We start from the raw sequence: 13,072 nt of genomic DNA, 5'->3' as shown, positions 1-13,072 counted from the left end.
AAACTTGTCGTTATAAATCCTAAACACAATCGCAAATAATGTTGAATGACAATACTTTTATAACAGTTCGAATATGACACGAAAATCCCGTGCATAGTGATTTTAATTTAAACACATACTCCGTTGAATTAATTTTACTCCGTTGAAAATATACCTCGGATATCACGTGTAACGGAGACAATGTGTTTTTATAGCATGTAGACTCCGTCAAGTTTTATTCGGATATTACAATTTTAATAACTCGGCTAACAAACCAAATTTTGTTAAAATACTGTTCTAGCTATCTAGCTAGATTGAGCATTAAACCTAACAAATAAATCATTATTTGAGTTGTTGTTCTATCAGCTTTCTTGCGTTTAAAGCAGCCAAACGTTCGGGCCGTTTTTTCATTTCTACAGAAGTAGTTGGTTTTGGCTGAAGCATTTCCGTTTGAGTAAGTTCTCCAGAACTTTCAATGGGATATAACAGGTTCAATGGACGACCTATTACTTTGCCGGATGACAGTTTCACTTTCGCTGACCGTACTTGTCTATCACGACTCAAAACTAAATTCACTATCTTCCCTAATTTCCAACAACCACGTGGCAAGTCCTCCTTTATAAGCACAATATCGCCGATTTTTGGTTTCTTTGGTGACTGAATTCTTCCAGTTTTCAGTTTTGTTTGCGTTCTTTCTCTGAGACTTAACAAATATTCCTCGCGCCAAATTTTCCAGAATGCATTGAGTAGTCTTTGTCCTTTTTTCTAAATGTTAAGTAACTTTTCACTAAAATTTTCACGTGGTACGTAGTCGGTATCCCGATCATCATAATCACTTTCCAGTATTCCCGTGTTAGGATTTAATGTTAGGAAATGATTTGGAGAAAGTGAAATGGTGGAGTTGATATCGTCTCCAACGTAGACAAGTGGCCTGGAATTTATAACAGTTTCTATTTCTTTGAGAAGAGTTTGAAGTTGCATCAACGTAAGTAACTTACGGCCTATGGTTTTTCGAAAAGCTCGTTTAACTATTCCGACAAGTCTCTCGTAGAAACCGCCCATCCATGGTGCCAGTTCTACTATGAAATTCCACTTTATACCTTCCCTTGAAACATAATCCTGTACTTCCGTACTTTTAAGCACATCGTTCCACACTAGGTTTATCGTTTTTGATCCAGCTTTGAATTGTGAAGCATTATCACTTGTAATTTCATCCGGTTTACCCCTAGTGGCGATGAATCTACGCAAGGCTACAAGAAACTCTTCTGTTGTTGCATCAGGCACTATTTCTAGATGTACTGCACGTATAACCATACATGTGAAGAGACACACCCATGATTTTTTCAATCCGGAATCTGAGCGAATGTACAATGGCCCTAAATAATCCAATCCAATTTTTGAAAAAGGTACTGATTCTGACACTCTGGATTTAGGAAGGGGCGGCATAGATGGCATTTTGTAGCTTCCACCTTCATGTCGACGGCATACATTGCATGATCCCAACACTTTTCTAACTGTGGCGCGACCTTGTGGAATCCAGTAATTGCTCCTCAGATTGGACAACGTTTGTGAAACACCACTATGAAGACACTGTTTATGGCACTTTTCTATGATTAACTCTGTAAACCTCTCCTTCTGTGGCAACAGAATCGGACGCCTTGAACCTTCACTCATACTTGCATGCTCCAGTCTACCTCGACATCTCAGAAGCCCTTTACCATCTACGTACAGTCCAAGTTGTCTTTGTAGATTATGCGGCTTCTTCTTTGAGATTGAAGTGAATACTTCTAAGAAGTGGTTGCTTTGTATTTGTTGTAACCATGCAATTTCCGCTTCGCTTATTTCGTAACTTTTTAACGGACCACACTCTGTAGATCTCTTTTGTAATTTTCTCACAAAACGCAAAACAAAGGCAGTAATTCTTAACAACTTTGTCAATGATGAAAAGTTCTCTGAGTCTAAGCCAAACATACCATTTGATCGTGGTTTGTATTGATCTGCTTCCTGTTTCTGATCAGGCGATAATACTCCTAATTCTACTTCTTGCTTCTCTCCCCTTAATTCTGGTTTGAACTCGGGTGTTATGGTGATTTCTGGTAGAATGTTCGGTTGCTTCAAACACACTGGACCATGCCACCACAAATCGCTGGCAATCAAGCTTTGTAACGAACACCCGCGACTTGCTTTATCGGCTGGATTCTCCGCTGACGGAATATAACCAAACTTTATGTTACTCTGTTGTTTTATTTCATTGACCCTGTTCTGAACAAATACTGACAACGGTTTATCTGTAGCAATCCAACTAAGAACGCACTGTGAATCAGACAAACACACTTCATCAATTGGCAAATTCAGTTTGTTCTTCACGAAATTCACACACCGTACACCTATGAGAACACCCATTAATTCCATCCGTGGTATCGACATGCCCTTCGTTGGAGCAAGTCTTGTCTTTGAAAACACAAGGTCTGACCTGAAATCACAGTTATTTTTCTGACGAATATATACAGCATTGGCATATGCAGCCTTTGAAGCGTCACAGAAACACTGTAATGAATAACTTGTTTCTTTACTTCCATCAGTTGTAACACTTCTTGGGATTTCACAGTCAGATATTTGTTGAAGATCTGATTTCACAGTTGCCCATATATTTGCACAATCTTTGTCAATTTCGTCGTCCCAGTCATAAGTTTTGCTCCACATTGTTTGAAGCAGCATTTTTCCACGCAGAATGATCGGAGAAAACAATCCCAACGGGTCATAAACCGATGCAAGCTGTTTCAATACATGACGTTTCGTTACATCAGTGGAATCAGTTTTCAGTACACTTGATGGGTTCACTGATATCAGATCCTTTCCAGCATTCCAATTATATCCAAGCACCTTCAATATTTTACTTTGCGATTTGTGTTTATCTGGAATATATTTGTTGACGTCGTCATTGTTGGAGATCCAGTCCCTCATATTCATCGATGCAGCATCGAACATTGATTTGACTTCACTATAAAGTCTCTTTGCGTCATCAACCGTATTAGCTCCAGTTATGAGATTGTCCACATAAATGTCATTTTTGATTCTCCTAGAAATATCTGTATTGTATGAATCAAGGTGATGATTAATTGTCGCTCCAAGTAGAAAAGGACTGGACACCACTCCAAATGGTACTCGACAAAAGCGATATTCTTGCACATTTTCACTTAATAGGTCAGGTTTTTGACAATCTTTAACCCAGAGGAACCGTGAAACATCTCTCTGGTGTGGTTGCAACCCGACTTGGAGAAACGCCTTTTCAATATCAGAGACTAGGGCTTTATTATGTATTCTAAATCTCATGAGAATTCCGCAGAGGTCGTGAAGGACGACAAGACCTCGGTACAGACAGTCGTTTAAGCTTTGGTATTCACGTCTTGTCTTCGCCGACGCATCGTACACAACTCGTAATTTAGTCGTCGTTATTAGGGATTTATTACAGCATGATGCGATAGGTAATGTTTGAGACCTTCAGCACTGTTTTGGTTCACCTCCTCAATCACTCCACTTTCGAGCTGATCTTTAATCACATTGTTGTACTTGTTCATCAAATCAGGGTTGCCTTTCATTCTTGCTAGGTATATTTTAAACGGCCCATAGCAAGGTCACGGTTTTGTGGCAATCTGGATCATCATCTTTTCACGGCCATGTGACAAAGTATCAGCCGTTTTCAAACGTTTAAGTTTTATTGAAATTATCTATCGCATATTTATTGTTAACACTTAATGGATCATCAGTCAGTCCGATAGACTCCACATTCCAGAAATCCTCGAGATCTGGCTTTATTAACATTGTTTCGTCAACACTTGTAGAAACATTTTCACATTCAGAAATTGTGGTACCATAGGTAAGAATCAACATGTTGACGTCACATTGATTGTCATTATTTTCATTAGTACGGCCTGTCAAAATCCACCCCAGTTTGGAAGAGAGAAAGTAAAGTCCGGGTTGAATTTCAATCCTTTGCGGGAGCACTACATCTAAATAGTAATCATTGCCAAGTAACATTTCGATAGTGGTAGATTCATTTTCCGATGGAATAGTATCCGCTAAATCAAGACTTTTCACTAGAAAATCCAAGTTTTCCGATGAATGTACTTTCAGCGGATTCCTGTGTATTGTTCCGGTTATGCTTGGCACAATATTTGCACATATATGTAAGACACTACCATCTTTTAGCTTGATATCTAATTTCGTTGAAGGTGTCCGGATGACCTTCGGTTTGTTACTTCCAAATGTTGCTAACTTAATCTCAGTTTCTTGCTCCTTCTTCAAGCCAAGTCTGGAAGCTAGATTTTCTGTTAAATATGTTCTCTGAGAACCACAGTCGAGGAGAACTCTCACATGCTCGTTTTTGGAATCGTACGGATGTTTTATTTCTGCTTTAGCGGTCTGCATAAGAACAACTTCTCCATATGAAACAAGCACATTTTCTTCATTAGGTACACTTTCACTTTCTACATCCGTGAATTCCTCTGACATACTCCCTCATTTCTTATCCTTGTAGGAACCTTTTTAGGGCAAAGACTCCTATGGTGTTTGTTATTTGCTCCACAATGTACACACACTTTGTTCCGTTTGCAGTCCTTTGACATATGACCAACTTTTAAGCATCTGTGACAAGAGTCTTTCAAGATTTGTTTTCTTTCTTCCATTGTGGAATACTTTTGACACTCGTCACTATAATGGTGCTTGCCACAATATCTACATTTGTCAGAGTATCCTTTATCTTTTGCTGTTGATTTATTTGTTGCGACAAGTACCTCCGCTGAATTAGTTCCGACGACACCTCTAAATCGACTTTGTCCGAACTTTTTCCTGTCGTTACTTTGGAAACTTCCACGGAATACATGTGACTTCGGCTTTTCTTGCACTTCACATTTTAAATCTTCGTCAGTACGTTCACGCGCTACTATATATGCACACAAACAATCTCGTAATTGTCTCACTGTCCACTCTGAACCAGTTTGTCTGCGTAGTTCTAGTTGCAACAACACATCCTTTGGAAGTTTCGATTTGATCATAGAGATAAAGACGTCTTGATTAACATCCTGCTTTAAAACATCGAGACTTCTTAGGTGTTTTTCAACTGAATCCAAAAAGAGTCGTAGACTTTCAGTCTTGTTACTAGGTGCAGCCAAATTAATGAGGGTGTTATAGTGAAGATTCACAACTTCTTGTATGTTACCAAACCTTTCTTTCATAATAGATATCGCGACATGGTAGTTTGCATTTGAAAGTTCTAGGCCAGCAATAGCTTCCTTTGCCTTCCCGATAGCCTTGTGTTTGTATGAACAGTACTGTTAAAGGTGTCCCAAAACTCCTGCCATTTGAGTTTATTTCTATCAAAAGTCACAATATCTAATTTAGGAAGTTTCACAGAAGAAGTTACCTTACCTTTCTGCTCTTGTCGTTCCATAAATTCAATTTGTTGTTTTACTTGTTCTCTCATAAACGACTGCATTTGTTGCTGCATGGTGACTAGATGTTCACTTACGCTTTTCTCACTGGCATCTTTGCCTTTTATTTCGGTTTCTTTGCTTTTCAATAACTTTCCCTTTACTCCTTTCAAATCAAGATAACACTCCAATGCATCCTCACATAAAGCACCATCAGATTCAATCACCGATTCGAATGATTCCGTTTCACTTTCACTTTCACTAAGAGCGGACGAAAGCTTTTCCGACTGAATATCAACCTTGATCCGATATGAATTGATTTTTTCCATACACCTATCCAATTTTTCAACGTAATCATCTTTGTTAATTTCCAGAATTTCTTGTTCGCTCATCTCCATAAGTAGAGATTTTCCAACATCAATTTCATGATTCAGAACGTTTCTATACCTAGTTCTCACAGCCTTTAAATATTTCACACTTGAAGCCATTTTGTTTAATTTAATTTATTGCACGCTTATTCCCGGGTTCCGGCGCCAAAATCTTGTGGCAAACTATTTTTCCTTTTGCCCAAGATTAAATTATTACCCGGTTCAGAATTTTATTTAAATCAAACTAACACTTTGTTCGCTTCAATTTTCTTTAATTTTTATCCAATTTGTATTTGAATTTTTCTACATCACAAACGTACAAAAAACCATCCCCCACAATATCCAAAACTCACATTTATATAACAAGTCTTTACATAACAAGTCACAAAAAACATGAAAATTTCGTGAAAACTGTAATCAAATTATATTCCGACGGAGAAGACCCAAATTAAACAGACGGACGGATACATTCTTAGACGGAACACAAATTTAATCATTAATATCGTGAAATTCACGACAATAATGATGATGATAATAATAATTATAACAACTTGATCATGCCTAAAAACCAACTTAATCACTAATGATTCCCAGCCGAACGTGTAGGACATAGCTCGATTTGTCAACTAAAGTTTTCCCTTGCCATTCATAAACAACAATTTATGAGCTCTATCTCTCCGCAAAATAGTCTCTGTGTTTAAGTATTGTCATTTGATAATAATGTCATATAAATACAACTAAAATTGCACCGATTGACTTAAAATTTGCTTTCCTGACACGTTAAACTTCCCAACAATTGCTAGCTATCTGCCATCGATACGTATCCCTGAATTAAATGTACGACAGTGACGTAATAATAATGCGGGGTCACTGACGGCGACAAGAACGACATTATAAGCCAGTGGGTGACTTTCTACGGGTATTGCAAAATGCTCATTTAGTAACATAGCAGTAGTATTATAAAATGATGGTGCGAAAACGGTATGACCTCACTTGACCTCTTGTCCATATTTTATAAGTGCACTTTAACCTTACCCTAAACTTAAAATACTAACTCGGTACACTTGTACCCTCTAAATATTTGGTTAAACCAAATGAAAACCTCTGGTTTAACCAAATGAAGAAAACATATATTTAAAAAATGAAAAAAGCCAGAAGGAAACTTTAAGAGAATCAGAGATTATATATTTAAACTCCACACTAAAACAATTTACAATAGTTTTGTCCTTATTAATTAAATTAATTTATAATTGTTTGTTCATTTGCTCTTTGATTGTTAACTTTTAGTATTTTATACAGTAGATCATACAACGGCACTTTCTCTTGTAACATTTTCATGAAAAATAAACAATAATTTCCACAGAGTGTACTTGTTTTGTCTTGATATTGTATGTTGTTATACTTGACTCCGGGTATATATTTAATTACTTCTTTCGGTGGAGGAAGTCCAAATGGATCAAAGTACATGCTATTTACATAACAAACCCAATGTGTTCCAGGTCCAACAGAGTCATCTAAATTGATTATTCCACATTCGGTCTTGATTTTTTTTTGATTTTGGTAAACCTGCGGTCTCCGAGAGTTTCACTCTTGGTAAATTATTTTTACTAAATACACCCCTAAAGTTTTTAATTTTTAATTGTTTAACCCATTGTTCAATTTCAAAGTTAGAAATTGGTTTGTTTATATTTTTTTTTTTTTTTTTACTATAGGAATTCGTCTGTACGACCTCCGTTGAGAATCAATCTGTATACCCCGACCATGTCCCTTACCACTTAACAAAGATGTAATCAAAGGTATCCCTAAACTAGCAGCCAGCATACCAAGGAACCCGCCGTTTTGTTTTTGTTTTTGTGTTAATTTAATCACTCCAGATTCTACTAGTTGCTTTCTTTGATTAGGTGTAAGATATGGTGATATTATATTACTCTTATCATTAGCTACCGAAATCATACCATTTCCAAGTATTTTACTTACACCAGTACTGGCAAGACCAGAAAGGGCCCCAACCCCTAACGGCCCCAATGTTTTTGGAGCTATTTTTGCAGCTACCGGAAGTACTGTTCGGCCTAACAAACCAGCCAAAGCTCCTAAAAATCCACCATTTTGACCTTGACTGGACATTCGTTTTTTTGAAATTGTAATTTCTAATCCCTTATTATTTCTAATAGACTTTTCAATTTGATTAATTTATGTTTTTGTTAACAGTAAAGGGAAGTTTCCACGTAATTGTTCATGTTTTAATCTAAAAGTATGTGGAATTTTATTATTATAAGCTTGTGCTAAATTTTTCTTTTGTCCATCTGTAAGGTTAACTTTATATTCAATATAATTTGTTACCATTATATATTAAATTTATAAAATTTAGTTTTATATTTAAAATTTATTTTATTTAAACAATAACAAGTTCATTTCCAATAGTATTTATTTCAACTGTTTCTTCATACAATACAATTGCGTAAACACGAATATTAGCTGCTGGTCGAACATTCAATTTAGCTGTTAATGTAATATGCTTAGGATCTTCTGTTATTACTTCCTTTTTATATTCCAAGTTAAAATGAACAAATCCAAATAAATTAGAAAAGTTTGATCTATTTAGCAGACTTCCAGTAGTCTTATTATTTTGTTTATAATAATAATTAATTACATCGTCATATATTCTTGATATACTTGTGTATTCTGTTTCTGGATAAAAAAACACCATTACCAACTTCAAGACGACAAGATCTCAATGTACAATCATTATCTGCTGCATTAATTTTAAATGTATCTAATAAATGTGGATTCCGTCTTTGTGTATTACTTTTATCAGACCGCTGCAAATAAACAAATACGTGTTGTGGTTTTGTTACACCAGCTGTTATTCTAAAAGTTATGTTAGTCTCTCGTGTATCTGTCGACTGTGTTATCATTTCCCGGAGGTATGACCACCTTGCTTTTGTAAATCTTCCAGCAACTAGATTAAGTCCAAATTCATTGAAAATTAAACGTGGAACCCATACAATTAATTCTGTTACAATTACCCTATCTGGATCAGCAGCATTAGCTCTAAAAATTAATTCATCATCATCCGTCAACTGCAGTGTTATTTGAATTTGACTTGGGGGTAAAATATTAGTTTCTAAACCCTGAAAAAATGAATAATTATTTAACGGAATCTTAGCATTTATCACATTACCACCTTGGATTAATAACTTCCTAGTAGCAAAACCTTTATTATATCCAGCTTGACAATCCCTACTCTCAGCATCATCAGAAGTATCTAAAGAGATAAATTCATTTGTTCCAGTTGATTCTTCATAATCTTTAGACAATTCAACCAAACTCTTTACATTTACTACCTTATATAAATTATTACAATCATATACACTTTTTCCATTTTGTTTAACAACTAACTGATCAATTAATGAAGCTGCATTATTAATTAAAGCAATCTGATCTCCATCAGCATAATCATTACCATCAGCAAGCTTATTTACTTTAAAACTTACTTCAAAATAACCATTAAACCAATCAAAATATGAGCTTTTATCATTAATTCTAAAGTGATATCCGTTTTTTTGTTGCTTAACATTATTTCCCAAGACAGATATTAAAGCTGTATCTAATTGAATAGGAGTTAGTTCGTATCTATCACAATATTGTTTTGTTCTAAACATGTATATATTATATATTATTTTATTTTTTATAAATTAATCTGTTAATACGTTTTTGTCGAGCTAAAGTCCAAGATCCTAACAATATTCTATTTATTCTCATATTAATATCCTCCTCCTTATTATTTTTACTGTTATTCTTTTCTTGTAATTCCTTAGCAATTAACTTACCAACTGCCGGAGAAGGTTTCTTTTTAAATTTTTCAACAATTTTATCAGCAGCTAAATTTACAACTTCCGTTCCAACCTTTTTTGTTCCACTTTCTAGCGCGGCTTTTCCTGCTGTTTCTAACGCTTTTTTTCCAGCTGTGCTAATTGAAGATGCAACTCCACTTGAAAACAATTTCGTTAAAGTGTCAAAAATACCTGTACCGTGTATAATTTCTTCTCCTGTGTGAGCATCAACATAAATAGCTATTCCTTTATTTTTTTCATAAACTTTCTTGTACATTATATAAAACTAAAATTTATTAATTATTTATTTAATTATTTATTTAATTAATTTCTTTTAAAATTAGTGTAAAACTTGTTTCGACTCCATTAAAATTAATTATTCTACCAAATACATCTGTAATATATATTCTAATTGGATTTATAATATATTTATTAATTTCAGAATATCCAACTCTGTTTGGTTCTTTTATAAATGGATAAGCTCTTGTTAAATCTGCAGTATTTAAGCATAGATAATATCACTAAAATTACCATCAACAAGTGAATTATCAATAAGATCACAATGAATGTAAATTGGTTCCACAGAGTTAGTTATATTTTGTGTTGTAGTTCCCCATTCAGTATTTCCCAATGTTTTTTTCTCAAATCCAAGCAATGTATGAAAATTTGACATTCTTAAATCCAACATAAAATTATCATGAATTGAAATCAAAACCTTAAAACTACTTAAATCAAATTCCAAACTTATTGGAGCAATGTCTGATTTATCAAATTCATAATCACCATTACTTATTATTGTTTCCCTTATATAATTATTAATATCAGTGTAACTGTAAGAACCATTTGTAAATATAGTATCTTTCCATTCTTTACCATTACTATAACGAATTCTCTTATTGTCATATTCATCACTAATATTATGCCAAGAGTATGTCATAGTGTTAATACTATCCAAACCAACAACATAAGTTTTATTTTTATCTAAAATTAAAGAACGACTAAATCTGATTGTAAAATCACTCGGAGTATTTTTATTATCATCTTTAACTGTTTCAGAACTTAATACTATTTTTTGTTCCATTTATATATTCAAGAAAAATATTTTTTATATAACATTTCATGTTGTTTTGGTAACACTTTATTCATTTTTAATAATTGGTCTACTGCCCTAATACCTTCATTTTTTAGTTCTTCATTATTATTTTCAGCATCAATCGAACCACAAATTAACTCCAAATCATTAACCAATTCTTCTGGATTACATGGACAAACGTCATAACCTTCACCTCTAATTACTTTTTTAAATTTCATAGATATTTTATTGATAGGCAATCCTGATTTTTCTGTTAATTCTTTAAATATTTTTCTTGAATGAATTGAATGTTTTTTATTATTGTTATATCTTTTATTAATTAGATCAATCAAATCATTATCTACTTTAGTAAAGTTTATTTAAGTTAATAATTAAATTACCATAATGTCCATTTGGTGAAACTTTATACTTTGTCTTTGGTAAAGTGTAACTTTGTTTTCGATTATGATATTTTATTCCTTATGCCATATACTTTCCTGGATTAAGAATATCTTTAATCGTTTCTCTATATTTTTTTATAATTATCCGACTTGGCTATAATTGCTTCCTTTTGCTTCAGCTCAAGATTTGTGGGGTTATTCTTTCTACTTATTGCACCAGATTCACTACCCAATTTTTTTATTTCATCCGATACAGTTTCTATGATACCCTCTACTTCTTCCCTAGTCATTCTTTCATCAGGATCTTTAGATTTGCTATGAAAATATTCAAATACTTCTTGTGGTGTGTTATATTTTTTTATCTAAAAGTTTTAAATCAATTTCTTTATTTAATGTCTTTGGATCGAATGTATCAATTGGCAATTCTTGTTCTGATTCTTCTAATTCTTCGGTTGTATCATCAGTTGTTTCAGTTATTCCGATCTTTTCTCTTCCATAATCCTCTATTTTTTAAATTCATCTCCCATATCTATCGGTGTATAAGAAGTTGGTTTTAAAGCTTGTTCTTTTCTTATTTTATTTTCATAATCTGCCAATATTTTTTCAATATTTTTAACATGTTCACAGGAGTCCGGTAATGATGGTAGCGGTTCTTGGAATAGCTGTGGTAAACCTTGATATGTTTGTATATCTTTAATTTCATCACCTAGTGACTCTAATTGCTCCTTAATTCCAGGTAATGCTTTTAACTGACTTGATAATTTTTCTTTTTGACTTTCTATTCCTTCAGTAACTGGTTTATAAATTTCAGTGTACATATCCCGATTTGTAGCTTTTCTTATTTTTTCTTTCATTATTTCTTCTCTAAGAGCTCTCATCTTTTGCCCGACTAAGTTTTTTCTTATTCTTATTTCATTAAGTTTTGATTGCATTTATATAATAATGTAAGATAATGTAAAATAATATAAGATAATGTAATATTATATATCAATGGTAATTCCAAATTATGATACAAAAAGTGATAAATCTAATAACTTTAAACAAATTAAGCAATATCCTTTTATGCCGGATTCATGTTTTAGAATGTTAATATGTGGATCTTCTGGATCTGGAAAAACAAATACACCAATGCATATACTTCGAAAACCTCTTATATATTATGATAAATTATACTTATATGCTAAAAACCTAGAACAATCCAAATATCAAGATTTAATAAATGATTTAAGTCAAATTGCAAAACGAATCAAAGTAGATCCAAATGAAATACATTTATATGTTGACAAACCAAGGAAGTTTTTAAGAAAAAACTTTACTGGTAATATATAATAATTATATAATGGGAGTTTTTAATGATGTAAAACAAATTAATCAACCTGACAGTATAAGCAAAGTTAATTTTGATATTGATTTAAGTGATTATGCTACTAAAAAACAATTAAAAAAACTTAAAAAGGAAACGGAATCGTATCTTCACAAAAATAAGGAACTTGATAACACAATGAACAGAGCATTGGATATGGGAGGTAATGAAATAATCAACCTAGGAGATCCAGATAAACCCAACGATGCAGTTTCAAGACGATTTGTGTTTAAAAAATTTCAAAGTGTAATAGACGACTATAATCTTGAAGATATCAAAAGTATAAAACAAACACTAGAAGTAGAAGTAAAAAATATTGAAGAATTAACAAAAGATTTTAAAAAGAGTGAATTATTAATAATTCAATTACAAGATAAAATTGAAGAAGAAATGAAAGCTATGGTTGATTCTATTAAAGAACTTGAAGAGAAATCTGATTTGACAGATGACAACATAAAAGAAGTATTTAAAACAAATATTGAAAAGTTATACACTCAAGTTCAAGAATTAAAAAATAGTATGATTAAACACGAAGAACTAAAAGACAAGATTATTGAAGCTGAGAAAAAGTTACAAAATATGTATCAGTTAGAAATCAGAACAGAAGTAAATAAACTAAATACTGAC

The 13,072-nt window shown here is 33.1% G+C and overlaps 2 protein-coding genes across 2 annotated transcripts; both read right to left on the bottom strand.

The window, feature by feature from the left end:
• Window positions 1–744: 744 nt before the first annotated feature.
• On the bottom strand, window positions 745–3,312 carry LOC123543362 (uncharacterized). Its single transcript, XM_045329440.2, has one exon. It carries the CDS (start codon window positions 3,310–3,312, stop codon window positions 745–747), a length of 2,568 nt encoding a protein of 855 aa, XP_045185375.2.
• A 1,154-nt stretch (window positions 3,313–4,466) lies between these two features.
• LOC123543363 (uncharacterized) lies at window positions 4,467–5,213 on the bottom strand. The gene has a single exon (XM_045329441.2). It carries the CDS (start codon window positions 5,211–5,213, stop codon window positions 4,467–4,469), a length of 747 nt encoding a protein of 248 aa, XP_045185376.2.
• Between the last annotated feature and the right edge of the window lie 7,859 nt (window positions 5,214–13,072).

This window comes from Mercenaria mercenaria, chromosome 7, assembly GCF_021730395.1.
Source record: "Mercenaria mercenaria strain notata chromosome 7, MADL_Memer_1, whole genome shotgun sequence".
In the NCBI taxonomy this organism is placed as follows: domain Eukaryota; kingdom Metazoa; phylum Mollusca; class Bivalvia; order Venerida; family Veneridae; genus Mercenaria; species Mercenaria mercenaria.
This window is presented reverse-complemented; position numbering and strand designations above follow the sequence as displayed.

Excerpts from the sequence above, each read along its gene's own strand:
- LOC123543363 (XM_045329441.2), bottom strand. The coding sequence starts at position 5,213 with ATGAAAGAAAGGTTTGGTAACATACAAGAAGTTGTGAATCTTCACTAT.
- LOC123543362 (XM_045329440.2), bottom strand. The coding sequence starts at position 3,312 with ATGAGATTTAGAATACATAATAAAGCCCTAGTCTCTGATATTGAAAAG.